Source organism: Cavia porcellus, unplaced genomic scaffold (assembly GCF_034190915.1).
Source record: "Cavia porcellus strain 051 isolate PalLab524CR breed Dunkin Hartley unplaced genomic scaffold, mCavPor4.1 scaffold_12, whole genome shotgun sequence".
Lineage (NCBI taxonomy): Eukaryota > Metazoa > Chordata > Mammalia > Rodentia > Caviidae > Cavia > Cavia porcellus.
The window spans coordinates 48,920,015-48,946,238 of record NW_026947495.1 but is presented as its reverse complement, the minus strand read 5'-3'; the positions used below and the strand labels follow the sequence as shown (position 1 = coordinate 48,946,238).

The window sequence follows — 26,224 nt, the reverse complement described above, 5'->3', positions numbered from 1 at the left end:
ATTTGTTTTGTATAGCTGGGTGCTCCTGAATTTGGTGCATATATATTTAAGATTATTATGTCTTCCTCTCGAAGTTTTCCTCTACCTAGTATGTAGTGACCTTCTTTATCTCTTTTGATCATTCTTGGTTTGAAGTTTACATTGTCTACAAACAGAATAGCTACCGCTGCTATTTTTTTCTTTTTTGGGTTCCTGTTGCATGATGTATTGTTTTTCCATTCTTTGACTTTGTCTATCAGTTTCCTTTTGAGTTAGATGGGTTTCCTGTATACAGCATATGGTTGGATGTTGTTTCTTGATTCATTCTGCTAGTGTATTTAATTGGTAAATTGAGGCCATTTATATTAATGTTATAATTGGTATATATTCATTTATTTTTGTCATGTTATCTTCCTGCTGTTGGTTCTTTACCTTTCCCCTCTGTTTAATTGTTTGCCTTGTTTAGTGGATTTTTTTCCTCTGTCTATCTAGAATTCAGTATTCTTTGCAGGGTTGGTTAAGTGGTCATGAAGTTCTTCAGCTGTTCTTTGTCATGGAAGTATCTTATTTCTCCATCAGTTTTGAATGACAGTTTTACAGGGTGTATCAATCTGCTTTGGAAGTTGTTTTCCTTTAGGATTTGAAATTCTTCACTCCATGCTCTTCTTGATTTCATTGTTTGTATTGAGAAGTCTGCTGTGATTTTGATAGGTTTTCCTTTCCAGGTAATCTGTCTCTTCTCTCTAACAGCATTTAATATTCTATTCTTATGTTGGATTTCTGGGATATTGGTTATTATATGTCTGAGTGTAGTTTTATTTTAGTTATTGCTATTTGGAGTTCTATATGCTTCACTTATCTGAATGTCAGTTTCCATTCTCATGTTTGAGAAATTTTTGGTTATTACCTCTGTAAAGAGTCTTTTTTTTTATTTAAAGAGAAAAAAAAAAAACAAAGCATTAAAAGTAAGAAATCACTAGTTAATAGGTTGCATATTGTCATCTTAGAAACAGTTGTCCAAATTACAAAATTAAAGCATACAAAGTGAGTATTCATACAGTGAGATTGCAGACAGTTCTGTTCAATGATCCAACAAAAACTCAGTAATATAGTTTTGTATCCTACACACTTAAATATACAAGCAGTTATATCCTTTAGACCACTTTCTTTTCCTCTCTTTTTTACAATAACAATTACATTTTTTGAGTTTTATTACTCCCACAGTTCTTATAACTTTTTTTTTGTAAAGAGTCTTTTGATATCATTTGTATTGTCATCCTCTTTTTCACTTATCCTTATCAATCTTATGTTGTTTTCCTTTGCATCATCTTGGAGCTGCTGAATTGTTATTTCCTGACTCTTTGTTATTTTTAAAAGATCTTTCTTTTCCTTTCCTATTCACTAGCTGCAATCTTGTTTTCAAGGTCTGCAAGTCTATCTCCACTTTCATTGAGGCAGTTTTGCCAGCTTTCAGTGGAGTTTTTGATTTCCTGTATATCTCTTTGAATCTGTTTCATGCATTCTCTTTGTTCAAGATTTCCATATTTTTGCATTGTTCCTCTAATGTTTTAACTATGTCTTCTATAGATGTGTTCAGCATTTCTTTCATTACATTTATCTTTTTTTTTTTACCTAGGATATTATTTCTGACCTCAGTTCTTTTATAACTTCCCAGAGTTGCTTCTTTTCTTCAGGCACTATCATTTCAGGGATTTCAGGTGTATGGTTTACGTTTTGTTCTATGTCCATGTCTCCTAGGCTTTCTTGGGATGAGCTTCAGGTTTGAGATTGCATTTTGCTCTTTTGTTTTGTCATTTTTCTATATTCCCTTAGGGAAGCTGAAGGCAAGATCCAATTGTTTCTTAGGTTGAGCATATCTATCCCTACTATAGAAAGTTTCCCCAGTTGAGTAGAGGCCATTAGACAGACCTTACCAGGTGACTCCCAGCCACTCATTGTCATTGGATGGGGCCCCACTAGGCCAGGAGGAACCTTCCCAGAGGTCCTCCACTGATGGGGGATGCAGGGTGGGATCCTACCAGGCTCAGAGCAATGCACTGAAGCTGCGCCATGGAATGAGACTTTCACCATGCACTTTTGGCTTGCAAGGTGGAGCACAGGTGGCTCTGAGACACTTGGGGGTCGCTGGGTGGGGCCCAACTAGGCCAGGATGACCTTCCTGACAGTTCTCCAGTGATGGTGGATGCTGGGTGGGGTCCTACCAGGCTCAGAGCAATGCATGGAGGCTGAACCATGGGGTGGAACTCTTAGCATGCAATTTTGGCTTACGAGGTGGAGTGCATTTGGCTCCAGGCCACTTGGGGGTCTTTATGGACTACTTTATTCATATATCGGTTTTTAGTCCATTTGTTTCCTTTGAGGTGAAATGAATTTCTTTTAAGTGACATAGAGTTTGGCTGTGTTTCATCCATTTTTGTGAAAAATGTAAAGGAATTAAATGGAAGTATTTTAAAAGTAAACATTCAAAGAAATACAGTGTATTGAGAGGGGAGAGAAAGATTCACATTGTAACCTTGAGCTGGGTATAATTTATAGATATTTGAGACAGAAATTTGGAATTTGTGAGTTTATAAAAAGAGCAGATTTAATTTACTGCTGATTAGTGTTGACTTTTCTGGGTAGTCTTCTGCTTTGCTGGGACAAAATATGCAAAATCTACAATGTAAAGGAGAAAGGATTATTTGGGTCAAATTTTAGAAGTTTCAATTCATGTTCAACATGGTAGAAGGTCTGGGTAGAGGAAGGCTGCTCACAGCAAGGAGACAGAAAGCAGGGAGAGAGGCAGGAATGAGGGAGAGAGGTATACCCTACCAGCTCATGTTCCCAGTGACCTGCATCTTCCCACCAAGCCCCACCTTCTAGCATCACATTTTGTTTTAGCATCCCCATGATTCAGTCACCTTCTGAAAGCTCTGCCTATGAACACAGAAGGCTTGTAAGTAGGTCATCTAGATAGAAACTATAATAAGGACAATGGGCCATTTAGTGACAGCTGCCACAGGTGATTAGAGCAAAGGAGTGATGGCCCAGAGATCTAAGTGTGTCCCTAAAATAAGTTATATCAGATAGGCTTTCTAGTGTTTCTCTAACATAGCCCATCAAATGGGCTATGTTAAAATGCAAACTATTTATGAGTGTTTGAAGCTGAGTTCCGCTATGCTCTAATAGTGTCCTTCCTGGGGATGGGGGTTGATAGCACGAACACAATTCACAGGTGAAAACCACAGTACTCCATGTCTTTTAACTGGGTAGCTGTACATTCATGGTAACTATTGATAGGTAATCCTGTACATTCATGGCAACTATTGATAGGTAAGGCCTTACAAAAGCCATTTTGTAATGTGTTTTCTAGTTTTGTTGTAGTTCTTTTCTTTCTTTTTCCTCTTTTCTTTTGTAATTAAGTGATTTATTTTCATGTTTTGATTCTTTCTATTTTGTTTATGGTTTATCTCAAATAGATTGTTGTTTTGTATTATGATGTTTATTTTAAAAAAACCTTTTCACTGTAGAAAACTGTTTTTAAATAACAACATGACCATAAAGATAGTAACAGAAAGAAACAAAAAAGAACAAGCAAAAATACACTAATAAGACCTCCGGGAGAACATGGCAGGTAGATAGCAGCAGCTACGGAGGCTCTCTGAGATACCCCATTTAAAATCCAGGAATGGTGCGGGGCGAGAAGTCCTAAGCAAGGGGAGATATACCCTGCTGACCCAGGAACAAACTACACTAAGAGAAACCAACTGGAAACGCAATCCCGGTGCTATAACAGGAACAGATAAGGTCTCAGCACGGAAGCTGGAGCCCTTGCCACTGGAAGCCACGATTTGAATTTCCTGCAGCTACTGCTGTGTCCCAATCAGCATGGCAAGGAGAGAGGCACAAAAGCTCTGAGAGTGGGAAGCGGCGAATGGAGATGAGAGCGGGACTGGCCCGGAGCCCTGAATCGACCTGCAGTGAGTGAGCAGATCAGGGACCCTTCCGTAGAGTAGGAGGCTTCAGCAGACTAGCCGGAACAGGACAGCACAGTGTCCTTAGTCGCATATTCCCCTCTCAAGCGGGATTGGTGGGGAGTGCCTGTTGCTGCCAGTAAGCTAGCCCAAACCAGGTCCCAGCACCTGGAGGTGCACCCTAGCAGTGAAGCCTTCAGTAGGTTGACCTGGAAGGGCGGGCCAAGCATAGGTTGCCCAGGTCTGTGTCTCCCTAGTACACTGCAGTGGGTGGGAACACCTAGCCAGTGCAATTCAAACAAACTGTAACCAACAAAGAAAGAAACTGGGTCGCCTATATATGCTTGTATGGAAGGAACAAAAACTATGGGAAGAAGGAGCAACAAGAAAGGGTCCTCAGCCCCCAATCCTGAAAACATGCAATATCAAACATGGCACCAATAGACATAAAGCGGTATCTCCAGAGCCTCATAGACAAGTTCAAAAATGAAATTATTAATGACCTAAAGCAAGATATAAGTAGAATAGTTAGAGAAATGCTAAGCACTGCCCAAGAAAAAACAGATGGTGGAATGGAAGAACAGAAAAAAAGGGGAGACTTGTTTGATGGAGAAAATAGAGAAAACATAGAATCTGTGAAGCAGGTTCAAAGAGATTACCAGGAAACTAAAACCTCTATCGAAAGTTGGCATAACAGCTTGAAAGAAACTACGGATAGATTATCTGAACTGGAGGGCAGATTTGTAATGTGGGAGCATGAAATGAAAAACTTCTTAAAAATAACAAGGAAACAAACAGCAATAATACAAAGGCTAGAAGATGATAAGAGGATCTATAACTTAAGAATTAAGAACATAAAAGAAGAAGTAGGGACACAAACAAATGGACTACAAAAGCTATTCACAGAAATAATCCAAGAGAATTTCCCTAATTTAGCAAAAGATAAAGATACTCAGATGTATGAGGCATACAGGACCCCAGCCACCTACAAACAGAGCTACACCCAGGTATATCATAATCAAAATTCCAGAAATCCAATATAAGAACAGAATACTAAAAGCTGTCAGAGACAAGAAACAGATCACTAACAAGGGAACACCCATCAGAATTACAGCAGACTTCTTGGCACAAACCATCAAATCACGAAGAGCGTGGAGGGAAATAATTCAAGCTTTGAAAGATAACAACCTCCAGCCAAGATTGATATATCCTGCACAACTGTCCCTAAAAATTGATGGAAAAACAAGGTGCTTCCAGGATAAAGAGGAACTAGGGGAATTTGCAACCACCAGTTCAACTCTACAGAGAATACAGCAGGATATTCTAAAAAAGGAAAATATCAAGACTTCAGAAACAGTGGCAGAGAGGCCACAATGAATGGAGCAGAAAACAAAATGAAGAAGACAAACTGACAACAAATGACAGAAAAAGAGCTCAACAGAAATGAGGCAGAGAAGACTGAATGGTAGGAACAGCTGTTTTGGAGAAAACAAGACATCATAATAGTTAGTGCTGATTTGGTATCATCTTGCTTTGAAGTCCCATCAAGTTTTTATTTTTCTGTCTCCATCGGTCTTAACAGGTTGTATCTTATTGGATTTTATTATATGTGATAATATAAGCAAAAACTTTTATAGACAAGGAGATTATACAGAAACCATTGTTCATTTTCTGATAGTTGGTTCTAAATACCCTGTAATGCTGTCATTCTCTTGGGTGGTTTTACATTGTCTTGATATGTTTGGTGCTACAGTATACGAAGTTATACTCAAAGATTTCAAGGAAAGAGACACTATGGTAACTATTTTTATGTCAGGATATCTTGTGGTGAAACACTATTTTGCTTAAATGGTTATGTTTTGACCTGCACTGTTTTGTTGTTATGCCCTCTTTTATCTCAATCTCCTTTTTTTAAAAATTATTTATTTTTTTATTTTTATCTTTTTAATTAAGGGAAAAATAAAAATTAGCAGGATACATTATAGTAACCTACTTTGATTTCCTATTAACTTGATTTGATACCCTGCATTGCCCTCACCATCTTGTTTTGACTGATTTTCCCCTATTCTGCTTAACCTGATGGTACCAAGTTTGAAAGTATAGGCAACAACTGTGAAGACAATAAGATTCATTATGACGCCCTTTCTGGTTGACTATTATCTTCTTTTAAAGTCCTGTAATGTCTCCAATGTTTTGGTTTTATTCTTTACTGCTTTGTTCAATTTTATTATAACTGATGATATAGGCAATTCTTCTTAAGCTAGCAAGAGGCAGTATGGTAACTATTGTTGATCACCTTGTATTTTGTTTTTACATTATCTATTATGTCCATCCTTTTGATTTGACTGACTCTGTTCTGATATGTCGCAGTTGGTTTTACTCTCTTCAAAAAAAGTAATAAGAATTGTGGGAATAATAAAACCCAAAATGTGTAATGGTCATTGTACAAAAGAAAAGAAAAGAAAAGAAAGTGCTCTAAAGGTTATAAGTGCATATATGTTTAAGTGTATAAGATAGATAACCATATTACTGAGTTTTGTTGGATCATTGAACAAAACTGTTTGCAGTCTCACTGTTTGAAAGTCCACTTTATATGCTTTAATTTTGTAACTTGAACAACTATTTCTAAGATAAGAATATGTGATCTATTAACTAGTGATTTCTTACTGTTTATTTTTTAAATTTTGTATTACTTGTACCCTTTTTCTGTTTTTTCTTTTTCTCCTTAAATAAAATTTTTTAAAAATACACTAATAAGAAAACCATACACTTGTAATCCATTCCTAACCACCTTTAAAATACTTGATAGCTCACCTTACTTCTTTCTGTATTGCTTATCTTTTAACATATTAACGTAGTTATTTTGTTTTGTTTTTAGTCATCACTTAAGGTGTAAATGGTTATCATGTTGTACTTACAATATTAAAGCATCTCGAAGTTGTATACTGTTGCTAGTGAGTTTTATACTTTCCCATGTGTTACTTTTTTTCATTACTAAGACAAAATACTCAACTCCTAAAATGAAGGAATAAAAGATTTCTTTAGCTTACAGTTTGTGGAGGTTTTAGTCTATACTCAGTGGCTCCAAGGCAGAGTGGTATGGCTAAGGGGCAATTGTTTATGACAGCTGTGGAAGATAAAAAAGTGCAATAAGAGCAAAAGGGCAAAAGAGAGGAGCAAGTTGCTTTTTCTCCCTTATATTGTATGTAAGCTACCTGCCCCAAGACAGGTGCAGTACCCATGCTGCCAATCCCAGTACTGAACAATGAACCAATCACAAACTCTAGATTTAGCCACCTGCATGACTGTATAAGGATTTGGGAGGACATCTTGACACAAATCATAGCATTCTGTTCCTAGTCCACCAAAGACTTATGTACATCCTTTATATAACAGACATTTAGTCTATCTCCAAGAATTACCATAGTCCTAACAGTTTCAGCATTACTGAAAAGTCCAAATCCCAAGTGTCCTCTGAAATATAAGTCAAACTCTTAGCTCCAAGTCCCTGTACAAATGAAAACAAAGTTAAATACTTCCAACATTTAATGGCATAAGATAAACATTTTTATTCCAAAAGTTACAAACAGGAGGATACAAAGGATTGGGACAAAAACAAGTTAAAACTCCAGCAAGACAGACATTAAGTGCAATTTCATGTCTATGGTCTGAAGCAATCTGTGGCAAATTGTGAGTTCAAAAAGGCTTGTTTAACTCCACACCTATGATACTTCCAGTGGTTGAAGCTCACATGGCTTTTCTTTGTTTTCTCCTTTTAGGTTTTCTTAGATGATCCATGCTCTTGGCTTTTTCAAACTTTTGGATTTTTTACTGAACCATTGGCTTTACACTCACAGCTTTACACACTGTCCTCTCAGGGGCACACATTTTGGCCTCCCAGGCATTCTGAAATCAGGGCAGAAGCTGCCTTAACCTCAGAACTCTTGAATTTTTGCATGGGCCTAAAAGCAGTGCCACATGGATGATGCCAAGGTCTGCTGCCAGTTGAAGCAGTCGCCAAGGTTTCCTCTCTTTTGGCTGTAGGGGTCAAGCTCCTGTATCGCCTGGGCACTCTCAATCCAATTTTGAAGAACAAATTTTCTGTGCTGTCACTATTCTGGAACATGGCGTTCTGTGGCTTTCCTCACAAAGCAAAGTCATTCACTTTTGCAATTTTGAGGTTGCAAAGGTTTGAGACTTGCTGTTTTTTATGATGCCTTTAGGTCATCTTTTTTTTTTTTTTTTTTCTTGATCCTTCTGAGGAGTAAAAGGGCCACAGAGAAAAATAAGCTGCTTTTTCTCCCTTATGTTATATGTAAGCTACCTGCCCCAGAGTGGGTACAGCAGTTACACCATCAATCCCAACACCACACAATAAACCAATCACAAAATCTAGTTTTAGCTGCCTCGATGAGTACATGAAGCTCTAGAGAGATATCTGTACTCAAACCAAAACACCATGTTTTCTTTTCACTCACTAATGTCTCTTTCAGTATGAAAAACTTGATTTAGCATTCTAGGAATAGGTCTAGTGGTCTGTCACTTTTGTTTGGGAATGTCTCTGTCTCTCAAGGATTCAATACTGTGTTCTCAATTAATAGATTTTCCTCCAGTTAGTCCTGTAATAATCTTCATGCAGCAATCTCCTGTACTGTAATATTTCTTTTAAGAAACTTGATGAATGAATACAGATGCCCCTATGTTACACTTATTTTTTACTGCAGTCTTGTAAATCTCTTCTTCATCTTTCACTTTCTAGAATTCAATTATAAATGACTTTAATTAGTCTTGGTTGAGTTAAATGAAGTTTTCTGCCTCTTCAGTATTCTCAAGTTATTCTTGAATCTTAGTAACACAAATATTTTCCATTTTAGTACTATTTCAAAATTCCTGTGAACTTACTTTATTTTTCTATTTTCTCTTTCAAATGAATATTTTCAAATAGTCTGTCTTTGAGCTTATTAATTTTTCTGTTTGATTTGATTCTTTTATCATGTTTTAAATTTCACTGAATGCACTTTTAGCTCAAGAATTTATGTTTGATTTTCTAAAAACTGCTCCCATCTCTTCATTAAGTTTCTCCATAAAGAATATTGAAATATTTCTCTGTGTTTTCTTTAAGTTTCTTTTAAATTCTTTGTAATTTCTCTCATACTGTTTACTGCCTGGTCAGTTTCTGCCCTCAGTCTTAGCCAAAAGGTTAAGAAGTGATTGGTCAGCTTATGAAACCTTATGTTAAGTAATAGGTTGAGGTCATGGTTTTCTAAAATGCTGTTTATGCTTGTTGCCCTGTGACATCATGAGGACAGTAGAAGATTAGGTATTAATTCCAATCTTCCTAATCTGGTTTTGGTTGTACTTATCTTTTCCATTATGATTTGTAACTAGATGTTCCCCCAAACTCTTATGCTGTCATGAATGAGGCTGTTTGGAAATGCCTGGACCTAGGTCTGATGCTAGGATCAAGGATGCAATGCTAGGATTAAAGATGCAAGTGTTACCTGCCAGAAGAGTGGGTAGTCTGAATAAGCTATAAGAGACACAAAAAAGGTTGTCCCTTGTTGCTTGATGCTTGCTGCCATGCTGCCTTCTACCTACCATGAACTGTTTTTCCTCTGTGATGCACTTCTGCCATGCTACCCTGCCACCTATGAGTCAGCCACCTATGAACTGAAATCTCCAAAAACTGTGAGCTAAATAAACCTTTCCTCCTTTAACTTGTAGGTGTTGGGTATTTTGTTTCAGTAATGATAAAAGTAACCAAGACATATCTACAAATTCGAATCCAGCTGCTTATTTTCCATGAGGCTATAGTTTTTTTCTAGTATTTTAGTACTTGATAGCACCCAAGTCTCAGTTTGCAGGTGTTTGCTAGTAGCATCTTATCATTGTTTCTATACTAGAGAGCAGTTCCTAATTTGTCCTGAATACACTGTGCTGTGTTGTTCAGAAAGAACCATGAGAGCACTTAGAGATAGTAGTGTATTCCCACAAGTGTCTTCCTGGGATCAAGGTAGACCTGGAAGCCTCATCCATAGTTTCTTGCCTATGGTCAGATGTTTCAAGATACTATCTCGGTCTCAGCAGAGTCACTGTAGATGTGTCAGTGTAAAATTCCTGTGTCATACTTGTGAATACAAATGCTTTTATCTGTATCAGACCCTGTGCCCATAGCCTGCCAAAACCAGCACAACACTGGAGTAGGACCAAGGCTTACACAAGAGTTGCCTATTGCTAAGGTGGGTTTGTGATATATGTGGCTTCTTGCTGGAGTGCAATCCAAAATAATAGGGACATATGTCTTCACCTGCCACTGGAGCTCCTCCAGATGCACCTTCTATAGACACATCTGGGAATAGGTATCATCAGGATCTATCCAGTGTTAGGTTTCACAAGCTCAGCACTAAGGTCCAGGGCAAAGTCTTTTGGTTACTACACTGACTGATTCCCAGAAAATGGGGTCTTGCATCATCCTGTGTTGCCCAAGAAAGGATGGTGCTAGTGAAGGCCATGACATGGCCACTTAAACTGGGTCATGTCTGAGGCTTACAGTTCCAAGAACCTGAAGAGTCTTGGAGATGAGGGTAGGAGACCAAGTCCCACTCTGCACTAGGCAGTGATGCAGAACAAAGTAAAGTCTGTCCCATTAGGTGCAAGCATCTGTCTGGTGCAGGAGGAGTTCAAAGTCCCATCTCTGAACATTGGCTTGATAATAACAAGCCTGAGATATGGGTGATAGAGGTCACCAAAACTAACTTTACACTGGGTCACGTCCCTACTCTCAGCTACAGAGGACTGCATGGTCTTGGAAAAGGATAGGTATGCCTTGGGCCCACTCTGAGGCTGGAAATGATGCAGGCTGAAACAAGGGTCTGTCCAGCCAGTACAGAGACCTTTGCCTGATTCCATGGCTGACCCATAGGTTCTGTCTGTAACCACCTGACCTGTATACATCAGTTTTTAGTGGGCTTAGGTCTCACCGTGATAGACAAACCTATACGCTAGCTTACGCGCCCTGCTGTTTACAGAGTGGAGTTGTGCTCCCCACTCTGCCACCCAGTGTTGGAGAAAGGATGCTCAAGACTGTCAGTCATCTGGGGCTTAGCTCATGAATGTTGGCCTGACAGGCCCTGAGGTTTTGCCCAGCACTCAGTTGCACCATGGCAGATCTGCAAGTGGGTTTCAAGTCAGGGATTGGGCTTAATTCTTTCTCCCTCCTCAAATGGAAGGTGTCTCTTTCCATGTTCAGGTGCTTGGAGGTGAGGGCTGGGAAACAGAGAACTCTTTTCTTCTTCCTTTTTTCAGTAGTCTTCATTTTGTTATACTACAAGTAGGCACTATGCGTTCTTACCGAAGTTCCTCAGCTCTTGTGAACAGTGGCTCTACTAGGCATGCCTGCAGGGAACCCATCATTTCAGGAGCTTACTCAACCACCATCTCTTTTTTTTCTAGCAGTGAGAGGGGGATCTGGGGAATTAACTGAGCACATGGCACATGACTGGCAAACACTTTTCCACTGAGCGACATTCTGTGTCTTCAACTATCATTTCAGTATGCCTGCCCAGGGCTCTTGCATGGCTCTGTCCTTGCTTCCATCAGGGAAGTCCCTCTTTCATTTTCTTTTCTTGCCTTTAGAATGAGGTTGAGCAGGTTTAAAAAGTGTTTTTTGATTTATTTTTCAGTTGCAAACCATTAAGGTAAATGATATCTAAATATTCTGGCACTCTCTAACTTTGACTGTATTGCAGTCAGACTCCTAGAAACAACTTTAGAAGAATTTTTTTCCTTAGTAGCAGTGAAACTTCACTTAAGTAAATTAGTTCTGAAGGAAAACATCTAGAACAGGTCAATAAAATAAAACAAAAATATGATCACCAGCTGGGGACAAGTTCCTGAAAAAGAGCTAAAACCTGTCTTCTACACTATCACTTTCCCCCTCAAACATCCCAAACTTCATGGCACTTTGCTCCTGGAAGTCCAACCCAGAGTCTGTGTCAACCCAATTCAACCCTAGAGGAACCTGTCTGACCCTCAAAGTGAAACCTCCTGTCGTTCCTGCTCTAGAGGAAGTGGTCAGAGTTTTAAACTATTTTGTGCTGAGGGAAATATTTGTCTCAGTTACTTTTCTGTTGTTACTGGGACAAGTACTCAATGCCTCAAATTAAGGAAGAAAAGGTTTATTTAGCTCACAGTTTGTGGAGTTTTCAGTCCATCATGCTCAAAGCAGGTCAGCATGGCACAGCAGCAACAGTTCAAGGCAATGGAAGACAGCACAGCAACAAGAATTAAAGAAGGGGAAGAGCAAGTCTTTTTTTCTCCCTTATATTCTAAGCAGGCAACCCTCACCCCACCCACCCCCACTCCACACTATAGCAATCACACCATTTTGTGCTCTCCTCTTTCTCAGGCTGTTTACAAAGTGAGGACCCTGGCTCCCTGCGGAATCTCTTAGTTAAACCTCTAACCTTCTCAAGTTGACACAATGTATTAACCATAACAATATATATGAGGCATTCTACACATATAGTAAATAAAATCTTTGGGATTTAAATTGTGTTCTATAATAATTCTCTTGCAATCTGAAAAGATTTTAAGAAAAGTGGGCATGTATTAAATTTTATATTTAGTCCTGACTTCCCGCTTTCCCTGTACATTGTAACTTTTATAATGTCCCCTACTGCTTTGTGCCTTAGATTTCGCATCTGGAGAATGAAGCACTAAGATTCATTAGATCTCATATCTAGATCTAGATCAGAGATTAGACCGTGCTACATTTGAAAGATCTCAAATTCTATGAATTTCATGTCACTTCATATGTTATTTCTCACATTTAAGAGTAATCATGTTGATAGCAATTTAAAAATAAGCAATGCTTAATTACTTACGGAAATTACATTTGTATTGATTTAAAAAGAAAATGATGCTTGGAAGTATCATGCGACCCACTGTGAGGCTGGATGGAAGCCCTACAATCGTAATTGCTACAAACTTCAGAAAGAAGCAAAGACCTGGAATGAAGCTTTACGTTCCTGCCAGTCTGGTAACAGTACATTGATAGACATAGCTTCATTAGCAGAGGTGGAGTTTCTTGTAAACCTCCTTGGAGCTGGTGAGTACTGATTGCCTTTGATTTAAGAGATATGAAATATGATAGAGTAACTATTTGAGTAGTGATTATTCCTAAGTAGTATTCAGGAATGCAAAATCTTTGGAGTTTTATAGAATATCTGTTTAGAAACTTTATAAAATATAGATGACATATATTGCATGGCCTTTTTAAAAACAAATTTTTTTAGTGGTAAAGATTATTTATGGAGATTTCTAATAAGCCTAAACCTATAATTTAGCTTTATAGCCTTTATAAAACAATATTGTACTATGCTCATGGAAAGGAAATTTTCTAGGCACATAACTAGATTCGAATCACTTTAAACAGTGGCAAAGGATAATTTATCTGATGCAGTGATTCTCAGGACGTGTGTCATGCTCAGGTGTGGGCTCCTGGGCCTCTACCACCTTTAATCCATCAGAACAAGTCTGCTCCTTCCTGGGTCCCACATTTGATATGGATTCCTGCTAACAGATAAAAAGAAGAAGGAAGAAGGAGGAGGAGAAGGAGAAGGAGACGGAGAAGGAGAAGGAGAAGGAGAGAGAAAGAAAGAAAGAAAGAAAGAAAGAAAGAAAGAAAGAGAAAAGATACACTTTTAATTCCTGAGCTTTATTTTTCAATGTCTAAAAATGAAAACAAAGCCAAAAAAAAAAAAGAATCCTGACCCTACTTTGATGACCTTTTCAATGTTAAATTTTAGTTTTCATTGAAAACAAAAATATGTCTCTGCCATCTTTTCCTAATCCTTTGCATTTAGGATTAAAAGAATCCTGAAGCTACCTCTATATTAGCAAGGACACTTGTACATCTCTCTTGTCACTAAGAGTCTTCTCACCCTACCCAGGCTACTAAGACATATTTTCTGTCAGCCCTTTACTCCCACTGCAATCCTTTTAAGAGCTTCAGTTTCTTTTTTCTTGGAAGAAAAAAATCTTTAAGCTACACTATTATTAAAAGTTTAGCTTTTATTAAAAAAAAACAATGCTCCTTTCATAGTCCAGCAGTTCATCCTATTTTTCCTTTGTAGTAAGACCTAGAGTGCCATGAATTTAACTTGCTTCAGCTTTGTCCTTTTGTTAGGTTTAGATCACATTCTGTTTTGGTTCACTTATCTGCTTACTTATCTGCTTACTTAGCAGATAAGTGAACCAGATGTAACAGAAGAGAAAGGATTCCAGCTGATATTTATAGACTTCAACAGCTTTTATTATGTTAAGAAATCAAGAGGAAATCACATGCAAAATGGTATATTTTGGTAGTAACCTTTGCAAACAGTAAGATCTTACAAGTAAATTATATTTATCTCTTATAGAAAATGCATCAGAAACATGGATTGGTTTGAGCAGCAATAAAATTCCAGTTTCCTTTGAATGGTCTAATGGCTCTCCAGTAGTATTTACTAACTGGAACACACTAGAGCCCCAAATTTTTCCAAGTAGAAGCCAGCTATGTGTCTCAGCAGAGCACCCTGTAAGTTGATTCCTTTGTTCAATGTTCATTTTGCTGAACTCACATCGAGGGCCACCTGTGCTGGAGACTTGGGCCATGGCAGAGACCAAGACATGCACAGCATGAGTTCCTCATGGGACTTCCAGGCCAGGTGGTAAACAAATACACACAGAAAACTCATGGAAATTGTAGCTGTGATCATTACTGTGAGGTTATAGATAACATGATAGTGAGGAGTGTGGGTTGGGGCTACGCCTTCCAACAGGACAGTCAAGAAAGGCCACATTTAAGCTAGGATTTAAAAACAAACCACTTGCAGAACAGGGAAAAGAACATTCCAGGCAGAAGACAGCAAGTGCAAAGGCAGGCCAAAGCTTACATCTTTAACAACCAGAGGAATGGCACCAGCAGTAAGGAGATGATAGATGATAGGAAAAGAGGAATGCAAAAATGCCAGGCTTGGACAGGGATTTATCTCAGCAGCATAAGTGCCTGCCTGGCAAATGCAAGGTTGTAAGTTTGATCCCCATTATAAAAAAAAAAAATAGCCAGGCTTACAGGCCATGGTGCAGGAACAATTAAGGTGTTTCTATAGTTTGAAACACAGGGAGAATAACCTGGTTCACATTTTAAAAAGAAGTTGTGGATGCTACCTAGAGAATTGTTTGGAGAAGATAGAATAGAAGCAGTAAAATCATTCTGGAGGGTACTTAGGATGGGGACAATAAAGACAAATGAACAGATAGAAGGATGCTTTGGGTAGCAACTTACTGCTAAATTAGATGAGGCAGTAAGAAAGAGGTGGATTTGGGATTAAACAAAGCACCATTTTGGTAGATGGTGGTGCTCTTGACCACCACGTCCATGATGAAAGGAAAAACTGAGATTGCTCTGGAGAGTGATGGTTTTAAAGGTCCATTGTCTTATTAAAAGAAATGGTTTTGGACAGTATGTGTGACCTTTTGAAAAGTATAAACCAATGTCAAACCTGGCATTTTTTTCTCGCAAGAATGGAATGGTCCCACTGGCCTTAACTTTACACTTGCTGTTCTCAGTCTCATCTCTCGTTTATCTAAAACATCTGATGATACAGAATCAGTTTAATCCCAAGCCACTTATTGGTTTTGTATGTGTTTAAAATAAACTTACTTTCTTTAACTGATTAAAACACTCACTGAGTTTTAGGAGGTTATTGGAATTGTAGAGGTTTCCTATTCTTTCTAAACACTGGATACCATATCTAGTTCCCCTAAGAGGCCGTTCATTAAATGCTACTTAAGCATTTGACAAAGTTATGTGAACCAAATGTGGAAAACTTCTAAGTACTTATTTTCTTTGTGACACTTCTCATTGTTGTATCTTTTAAAGCTCGCATTAGCATATGCAGTTCCAACTACACATGTGAGCGCAGTGTCTCTGAGTTACATTTCAGGAAGGAAAATGACCTCTCCAAATGTTTGTAATGGGTCTAGTATTTCTGAAGTTCAACACACTTTATTCTACTCTAGCTTACATCCTGTTGATTCATTAGATCTGATGTAATTAAGCTGACCTTCATCTCCTATTGACTGATGTGTTTTACTTAGTGTATTTAATGAAGAGCCAAAATTAGGGATTCATTTTAAAAGAATGAAGATAGATATTAATATTATTGGGTGAGTCAGAGTAATGCTGCCTTAAGTATGATATTTTGTAGCCTTCTTTTGGCAGCTTAGTAGCACCTTAAATAGTTAATACAAAGAAGTTAACATTTATATCCTTCAAGTTCCATCAATTCAGTTAGTTTCCATCAACTCAATATAAATATAATTATTATAATTAACAAGTTACCTAACATAGTTAACACCTAATTTTGAATGTGGGAACCTAGGAATCATCAATCATCCAAGCACCCAACAGCTGTTAAGCAACTATGGTACACTTGACATTACCTTATAACTGGGTGGTTTGCTGGAAGACTCTGTGGAGGAAAGATACAAAATTGTTCTCACAGATGAAGGCATCATCAGCCTCTGACATGATGTATTTCTAAAGGTCGTGGAAGGGCCCCATTTCCCACAAAATCCTGGATATCTGAAATACCACCTAAAACTTGAATTGTGTGGTTTGAGTCTAAGGTTCTGATTTGTGCTAAAATTTTGAAAAGTATTTGGACAGAATAAAAGTTTAATCTGTTAGCAGTCACTGCACCATTTTTGCTGTACAGTCTGAGAAAAGCCTTCAGTAGACCTAGGAGAAGACGTGAAGGCACCTGCTTGTAATATAAAGAGAAAGTGGGTGGAGCTCTGAAAACTTTGTGAGGAAGAAAGACATTGGGGTTTGAGCATGAATCTCAGTCAAGTAATGTCCAGATATTTCTCCAGTGTGAGGTCTATACATGAAAGCAGCAGAGCCTTTAATTTAACACTTAAAACTGGAGAAAGTAGCATACTCACTCAGTCAGAGGGACAACTTCATCTGGGTGATTCTCAAAGTGTGGCTCCACATCTGCAGCATGGAAGCCTTGCTACAAATGCAAATTTTAGGTCCCTCCAAAGCTACCAATAAGACACTCTGATCTTGAGGCTCCGTCACTGATGTTTAGGAATTTCTCCCAGTGATTCTGGTACACCCTGACAACTGAGGACTATTTCTCTAATCTATCTTTTTAAAAGAAAAATTGAGAGCAATTTAATGCAAAGCCAGGCTGACTGTGTTATCAACCCCAGCTCCTTTTTTTTTTTTTAAATTAACTATAGGACCTTGAACAGAGTATTAAACCTAACCTTTAAAATGGGGATAGTAATTCCTTTCTCATGGGAATGCTAAAATTATTTGAAAAATCACTCAACATTATGCCTAACTCATAGCATCAAACAAGAAGTATCATTGTTTCTTCCATCCTGTCCACTCAGTTTGGGACTGCAGATGTTGGAATTGTCACATGCTGCAGAGCCAGCAGCTCACAGCCAACCTTAACCCCTTCCATGGAGAGAGTGCAAGCCCTTCCACAACCGGGCAGGATCCTAAAACATTATCCCCCTGAAAACACTTGTTATTAATCACATTTGGCTCATAATTTTTGGTATTTCCCATTAACATGAGCATAAAGCATGTTCCTTCATCTTGTAACACTTTTCTCCTTAGGAGGGACACTGGAAAGTTAAAAACTGTGAAGAAACACTTTTTTATACTTGTAAAAAGGCAGGCCGCGTCCTTTCTGACACAGACTCAGGATGTCAAAAGGTAAGTCTGTGATGCTACAACTTAAGTACAGAGAGTACAGAACTAGACCCATATATCCACCTCAACTGAAAGCAAGTTTCCCTTTGCTCATCCTTCCCGCCCCTTTAGCCTTCTTCCACCCCTCCCCCACTTGCCTTTTTAGAAACCAAACAATTACCTAAAGGCACCTGGAAAAGCATCATTGTCTTGCTGTGCTCTGTAAGCCAAGGCTACTTCTTTTTAATTAAAAAATATAAACGATCCTATTACACCATCTGTACAAACAGTGACTGTCCCTCAATGCTTCTGCTCACATGTGGTTTTTATAGTTTTCAAGAGGAATGTCACAGAGAAAGCGACCACATTTCTTGGAGTCAGAGAGTGAATTTCCGCCCCAAGCATCTTAACTTTCTCTTCACACTGCTTAGACTTATGTATGGCACTGGGCATAATTGCACACTTGCATCATGTTTATTATTTGGGAAAGAAATAGGTAAAAATACTTTACATTTAGTATAAATAACAAAATACTTTAGATGTACTAAAATACTTAGATTTAAGCCTACAAGGTGGAAATTAACATTTTAAAAGTTCGTGAACGCATTTAATATGCTGCAATAAAGTTGTATAAAATCTGCTTTATCTGCATTTTCAGCACATTTGCTTACTTTCCTGCCTGCCCTCAATTTTTATATTGTGTTAGTCTCAAAAATACCCTGGACCACTTCTTTTCTTTGTTTTTTTTTTTGTTTTGTTTTGTTTTGTTTTGTTTTGTTTTTTGAGACAGGGGCTCACTGTAGTTACAGCTGTCCTTGAACTCACTACGTAGCCCAGCCTCGTCTTGAACTCCTGGCGATCCTCTTTTGCCTCTGCCTCCTGAGTACTGGAACTATAAGTGTGCACTACTACAACCAGTTAAAAACTTAGATCCAGTTTTTAAACAACTTTTCTATAGTTATTATCCCTTCTAATCCAGCTGTTTATGTTCCAACTAAACAGTGATCCATCTCTGCAGAAGCTGTTTCATGCATTAATCAATATGGAAACATAGGAGCTGCCCTTGCATCCCAGCTGGACAAGACCTGTGCCATGGCTGACATGTCACCAAGCACTCTATCTAAGAATTGCAAATCCTGAATTATAGTTCATCACTGACCTTACTGTGGCATCAAAGCAGCTCTACATAATTTATTTTTGTTGAAAGAGCAATTAATTTCTTACAACACAGAGAGAACTGATGCTCACTTTGAAGTTTTGTTCACTGTTTTTCTGGCTAGCATTACTAGTATTCAAAGAGTCTGTGGTCAGAATCAGATCTCCAGTTTTAAAGGAAATTTTCCATTAATTTTATTTGCTTTATCTTCTGATATAGCAAAGTTTTCTTTATATTGTCATTTTCTTTAATGCAACTCTCCAAAAGGTTTCTCTTTGCAAAATTAATTATAAAATCAGTCTTGATTATTTCAAAATTTTAAAAAATCATTTTGGGGAGATTGGACAACATGAGTCAATCAGTTGTGTGGAAAAGGACTTGTAATGCGGTCTTTGTTTTTCTGGTAATTCCTGTGCCACATATTTCTTGCCCTCCCTTTTCTTCATTGTGCTCAGCCCTAGAGTTTTGTTTTGTTTTGTATGAGTAAGCAACACATGACCTACAAATTACTAATGAATAAGAAATGTTTTGCCAGAAAGGTCAAATTGTCAGCGTCCCTCCACTCGTCCTGCCAACACAAAAGCAGGCCAACCACCTGCTGTCATCCAGAGTGAAGCTTGAGGGTTCTGTTGGGCAGTGCCCGCTGCACAGAAAGGGCTGGGAGTCAATTCTCGGCATAGGATGAATGTCTGGGTGAAGGAGCTTTGTGAACCATACCTTATGAGATAATAGCCCATTTCTAATTAAGGTCTTGTTTTTGTTAGTGCATATTTTCAGTAGTAATGTTTACATTCCTTGTGGGGAGTTGCTACATATACACAACATGTCTAAATTTCTTTTTTCATCCCTTTCCCTTAACTTCCAACCCCTTCAAGCCATCTCTTGATTACCTTCTCTTTTTTTCTCTTTGTACATATTTGCAAAAAAAAAAAATGTTTACATTCTTTATGTGTAGTTGGTATATGGACTATTTTTCACAGGGCTAACTTTTTTTTTTTAACCAAGAAATATTCTAGTATTCATTTTATGCCTGATCACAGACTGGCAATAATTGGGTTGGCACAAAATGTAGAGTATTTAAAATCTGGTTAATATGTAAACATAGATAAAGTAATATGGCTTAACAAATTGGATGAGAAAAAATTAAAATAACAGTTGAAAGTAGTGAAATTATGTCTTCCATACTGCAGGATTTTAAAGAATACAGCAACCCCCATCTTGTTCTCAGGAGTAAGCCTTGGAGGTACAATTTGTCATTTTTGTCCGCATGTCAAAACTTCTTTCTTCCTCTCTTTAAAGGGCAGCCAGTTAATTTAGACATAATTATTCTATGTGTGTGAATGTAGTATTTGGATCATAATCCAACCAAGCCCATCCTGAATTTTACCAGAACTGGCCTCCAGGCCCTCCTGATCTACTGATTGGTAACTCTGTCTAAAGCCCTACTCTCAATGAATCTCAGTGAGATAACATGTAACAATCAATATGAAATAAAATTGAAAAAATATATAGTAATATCTAGGCATGTTTATCTTCTTTGCTTATACCAATTCCCTGGTCTGACTCTTAAGATCTTTGCCTGCACTGTCTCCTTTTGATTCTCAGACACAGTCAAAACATTGCTCTTTTATCTCTTTTTGCAGGTGAGAAAACTAGACAGACAGACATTAAACACATTTCTTAAAATCCATTCAATATCAGTAAACTCACATGTGGTAGGGCCAAGACTCAAACCCATGCTTTCTGAATCTAGAACCAATACTCTTAATTTCTAACCTAATATGGGAATCATTTTCATGAAATTCTGTAAGTTGGGAAATAGAGACAGACAGATGAGAGAGAGAGAGGGAGAGAGAGAGAGAGAGAGAGAGAGAGAGAGAGAGAGAGAGAGAGAGATCTCCTGATTGAGTACCCATTTATTTTAAGTTTTTATTTCATTCATGGTATTTTCCACTTTTGTCTTCACTTGTGTTTAATGTTTTGTTTTCAGTAAACTTAAAATTTTAGGATTTTAAAGGTAGTTAATTAAATAAACATAGAAGTGATCACCACTAGTTAGAATGGTATCATCAGGTAGAATAAATATAAAGACATTAAGACAAAAATTCAAGAAGTTTTGAATGAATGAGAAAAGAAAGTTATATAAGTGGTAAATGAGAATATGCAGAAAAGATCTCTTGCTATTTAACTGAATAAGATTATGTCCCTAATTTCTTTTCTTTCCTTTTTAAGGGATGGGAGAGACATGATAGATTTTGTTACAAAGTTGACCCAGTCCTTCGAAGCTTTGACCATGCTTCCAGTGGTTACTACTGTCCTCCTGCACTTATAACCATCACAAACAGGTAAAAAAATGTTCTGAGAGAAACCTGACTAGGCTTTGACATGAGGGCTTTTGGAGGGATAAAATCTAGCAATAATAAGAACTTTATCAAAACCTAGAATGTGCTATATTATAAGTAAAGAATTTTTAAACTATAGATGTGAATTTAAATCTTCTGATGTTATTCTAAAAATGGTTTTCAAATGACAAATAGCAAAATTTAAGGTGATTTTTGCTTTCTTTAAAAATGTATTAATTGTCTGGTTTAACTCATATATTCAGTCATATTTAGGTTTTATGTTATGACTGCAGACAGTGAAAAAGAACTTTGCTATTTAACACGAATTTTTAAAATATAATGTGGGCGAATTGTATGAGGGACATTGCGGTAGAAAAGGAAGCAGCATAACTAAAATGTGGAGGGTATTCAAATGTCTCACCATTGTTTCTTAGTTCTCTTTGGTTTAGGTTTAGATTAAGACAGACTATGCTCTTTTTACACTCCATAAAATCTCTGCTAACATATATCAGAGAAAATAAAGACCCATCAAACAGAATCTCATGTCACTATCAATGCCAAGGACAGTGAGGGTGGGAGAGAGACTCCTTTGCACCTAAGACAGAAGCAGGTTAGAACTCTGGTAGCACAGCTCTATCTGCCTTTTAAAATATCCACTGAAAATTCTTTTCTCTTTAGCCCTACTTCTTGGGAGAATAAGGCAGGAGGACTGCATAAGTATGAGTTCAAAACCAGCCTGAATCCCAGGAAATGGGACAACTGGTGCCTTTTCTAACTAGAGACCCTTAATGTGTTTACTGAGTTGTAGAAGGATTCTTATATGCTTTCTCTGCTTTTCCATATTGGAAGTCAACATTCAAAGTCATCAGTACTTTCCTGCCTTCTTCCCCAGTCATTCCTCCAAATAATGCACAGGAATGTACCTGCTTGTGCATGGAGGAATGCATTGACCCATAGGGGAATGAGGTGACAGTGTGTGGCAGACTAAATGGTCTCTATTAGGTTGTAACCATTAGGATGTAACATGAAAATATCTCAGCACTGCTTTCAGTTCAACCTTTCTGCTTCCTACATATACCTAGGCAGAAGGAAGCCCATCTCCCCTCAACTTTCTAGGCCACTTTAAAGTTTTCACAAAAACCTTGGATTAAAAGTCCCCGATCAGTGGATCAACATTAGACACTACAGAAGCTTATCCAATGAAACAAGGCTCCTTTGTTAATGATAACTTAATTATATTTTACACTGAAGAAAATGAGTCTAATTGTTTCATCTATTTTTGTCTCGTTCTTTTTTCTTTTTTGTTTAATATTCATTGACTGCCTGTCACATACCTGACATAGTGTTAATTATTTCTCATACATTATCTGACCATGCAAAAAGATTAATAGTCAAGAGGATTCTAGAAAATTGTGTACTGAATACCTAGTTTGTGAATGGCACCAGACAACACTCCCGTGTTTTGTATGTACAAAAGAAATAAAAGCACGCTGTATCTGTCCAGTGCTTTCTACAGCATGAAAGCTAAAGAAATAGTACATAAACACATAAAACATAAAATAGTACATAAACACATAAAACAAGTGAAGCAGGTAGAATAACACACAAGAAAATCAATAAACTCAAAGTAACATAGACTGCTCATACTGCCAAAGGGACCGGAGCCAAGATAGAAATCTGTTAAGAGTTCAAATGTTTCATATTCTACCAGCACTTGGGGACCTCATACAGATGAGAAACCATCAGGGAGAATCATTTCCCCAAAACTGAATACAAAACTGAGAACACTACATTTTTTCTTTCATTAACTACATTCTGTGGCCAACACAACAATGTGTGTTCCAGCTCTGAAGCAACATAGTGGCATAGAGAAATTTGTTTTAATCCCAATTTCAGCTGATTAGCCTGTCCAGCTTGGCTTTTGCTGGCATGCTACCCAGTCATAACCAAGCTGGCCTGACTACACAGGAGCAGTAAAATGGCATCTCTCCAAGTCAGTTAGCATCAGCTACAACATCCCAGAAATATGACTTCCCGAAAGCTGTGACTCTGCCAGCTTCTCAAATGGAGGAAAAGAAGTATCCCAATCTCTCTATTTTCATTCATTTAGACTCCATCAAGAAAGAAACCTCTGTTTGAGTAACAATACATCTTGTCACGTTCTGCTGCCATATCTTTTGTCTGAGAGGGGTGGGCAGTAAATGGAACATCTTCTTAGACTCGGGAGCATCCCCTAGCAGCCGCAGTAATAATTTCTTCCATTTCTGATTTCCTGTTTGAGCTAAGACACTCCTGTCGCTCTCCAGCACCCAGGCTTGTAGTTGCTAATTGATTTTCCACTCTTCTGCACAATAGAGTGACAGGTTTTTTGGGCACAATTAGAACCACCTGCTACAAATTACTTATTTCTTTTGTTATTGGGCAACTGCTCCTGGTCTAGGACTTTTTAACACTTCCTGGGTTGGAAAGGGGAAGAAAAACAGACCCTTCTTGTGAATAACAGATTTATATTTGCTAGCCTGTTGTTGTAAAACCTTTTCAGACCCGGTCACTTTGTTTTCAGACAAAGTAGGAATGCAAATCCTGATTTTCAAAGTTAGCATGGATAAATCTTGAGTCAACCAGCCACTGAATGTTTGGTACAAAATAATAAAAATGATACTGATTTTGTAGCTTTTGTCCAAAAAGAGAAATCCTGCAGTATGTCATTTTTCATAGATTTAAGTATGTGTTGTTTTCAGGTATTTTTATAGCTCTGCTAAATCCCTAAAACTGTCATATCCCCTGAAACACAGTTTTAAAACAGTGCTAAAACATAACATAGAGTTAACCATTTCAACTAGTTTTAAGTACACAGTTCAGTGGCTTTACCTGCAATCACATTGCTGTGCATTCACCCCATTATCCATTTCCAGAACTTTTCTTCTTCCCACATTGAAATCCTGTACTCATTAAATAAAACTCCCAATTCTCCCCTCTCCACGGGCCCTAATGACCACATTCTATTTTCTATCTGTGAGTTTGACGACTCTAGGGGCCTCGTATAAACAAAATCAGACAATATTTGTCTTTTTGCGCCTCTGTTATTTCACTTAACATGATGTCTCAAGGGTTATCCATGTTGCAACCTGTCAGAATTTCTTTCCTTTTAAAGGCTGATTAAGATCCCATTGAACGCATGCACACCAGATTTTGCTTATCTACTTGTCCATCAATAGCCATTTGGTTTGCTTTCAACATTTGACTGTTATGAATAACATTACTTCAATCTTAATGTCCCTGTTTCTAGTTCTTTGAATATATACTCAGAAGTGAAATTTCTGGATCTTTTTGATAATTCCATTTTTTAACTTTGGAGGAACTAACATACTGTTTTCCAAGTGGCTGCACCATTTTGCACTCCCATGAGTAGTATATTATTGGATTTCACAGTATGATGATACAGAATCAGTATGGATACCATAATGCCTGTTTTTCTTCAAAGTAGCTCTTCATTTCATCACATGTAATATAATTGCCTTGTTGCTTTACTTCAATTGCTATCATTTCAGGAGTTTCAGGTGTATGGCTTACATTTTCTTCTATGTCCATCTCTTCTATGTCCATGTAGGCTTGCTTGGGATGGGCTAGAGGTTTGAGATTGCATTTTTCTCTTTTACTTGGTCATTTTCCTATATTCGCTTAGTGAAGCCAAATGCAAGGTCTCAGTTGTTTCTTGAGTTGAGAATATCTATCCCTACTGCGGGGAGCTTCCCCAGTTGAGTGGAAGTCCTTAGACAGACCTTGCCAGATAGCTCCTGCCACTTGGGGTTGCAAGGCACGGCCTTACCAGTCTCTCAAGCTTCCCTGTGAGCTGGAGAGTGCTGCAGGCATTTTTGGCTTGCCAGACTGAAGGCAAGCAACTGCAGTCGGCTGCAGTCAGCTGGGGAGTTGCTAGGCTGAGCCTGGATAGGCCCAGAGGGACCTCCCAATGCATCCTCCAGTGATGTGGGAGGCAGGGTGGGGTCTTATCAGTCTCCCAGTGAACCGCCAACGCTTACGTGGGCTGGAGAGCACTGTGTACACTTTAGGCTTGCCAGGCAGAACGTGGGCAGCTCAGGAGTCTCTGGGCAGGGCCGGGATAGGCCCAGAGGGACCTTCCGGTCGGTGCATCCTCCGGTCCAAAACTTCTCTTTCTAAAGTGTGTATTTTTGAAATACAAAACGTTTACTCTGAAATGAAAAAACAAATGCAACACGTGCTAAAATCTGTTGCTTTCTTAAAATGGCATTTTTAAATTAAAATGTAATGTTCACCATCATGAGCAAATTTTTTTGCAAACTGATGAAAGTTCAAAATGTATTTTTCTAGTCACAGTGAAAATACACTCGGTTTCTTAAATTCGTTTAAGGATTTAATTGGGAAAGTTCATTTTTTTCTGATTCCAAAAATTATTATCCTGTGGAATTTGACTTTGTAAGTAGGTGTGCATATGCAAAAATATTGCAAAATTTGTCTGTTTTTAAAAGTAAATAATTTTCAGTTTATTGAAAATAAATAGCCTGGTACTTATAATCATACAAAATAGGTACATGTAGTTATTTTGGATTCTTAAATCATAATGACATTTGAATTAAACTACCCCGACAAAATCAGACAATACTCAAGATAATATAAATCTCTGGAATGTTCTCCTATGAACAACTTTAAAATACAGGGCTAGAAAATACAATTGGAAGGTCATCTTCTATACTGCTGTAGGCCAGAGGTTTCATGACCCTTCCAGTTTTTGAAACCAGATAGCAAGTAGTAAATAATATAAGATAGCCTCTGTGTCTTTACCAACTAGGAACAGATACTCAAAAGATTGTGCACTGAATCCTGACTTAATTATTTTAGATTGTATGGTTTAGGAAAAAGCCATTTTTGTTGAATAGCTTTAAAACAGCACCATCTTCTAATTTAGACCTAGAAAATTATCGTCCTGTTTTGATTTAAAAGTTTTAGGATTTAATGTATGAATATCTTTGTGCAC

The 26,224-nt window shown here is 37.8% G+C and overlaps 1 protein-coding gene across 6 annotated transcripts in view; it reads left to right on the top strand.

Moving 5' to 3' along the window:
- The window catches only part of Pla2r1 (phospholipase A2 receptor 1), a 135,063-nt gene that overhangs the window by 49,325 nt on the left and 59,514 nt on the right, over nucleotides 1–26,224 (top strand). For all 6 annotated transcript variants that reach the window (XM_063259143.1, XM_063259144.1, XM_063259142.1 and 3 more), the window contains exons 7-10: nucleotides 12,868–13,062; nucleotides 14,375–14,532; nucleotides 17,638–17,736; nucleotides 21,101–21,213. In XM_063259143.1, coding sequence (XP_063115213.1) covers nucleotides 12,868–13,062; nucleotides 14,375–14,532; nucleotides 17,638–17,736; nucleotides 21,101–21,213 — 565 coding nt within the window. The remainder of the gene's footprint in view (nucleotides 1–12,867; nucleotides 13,063–14,374; nucleotides 14,533–17,637; nucleotides 17,737–21,100; nucleotides 21,214–26,224) is intronic.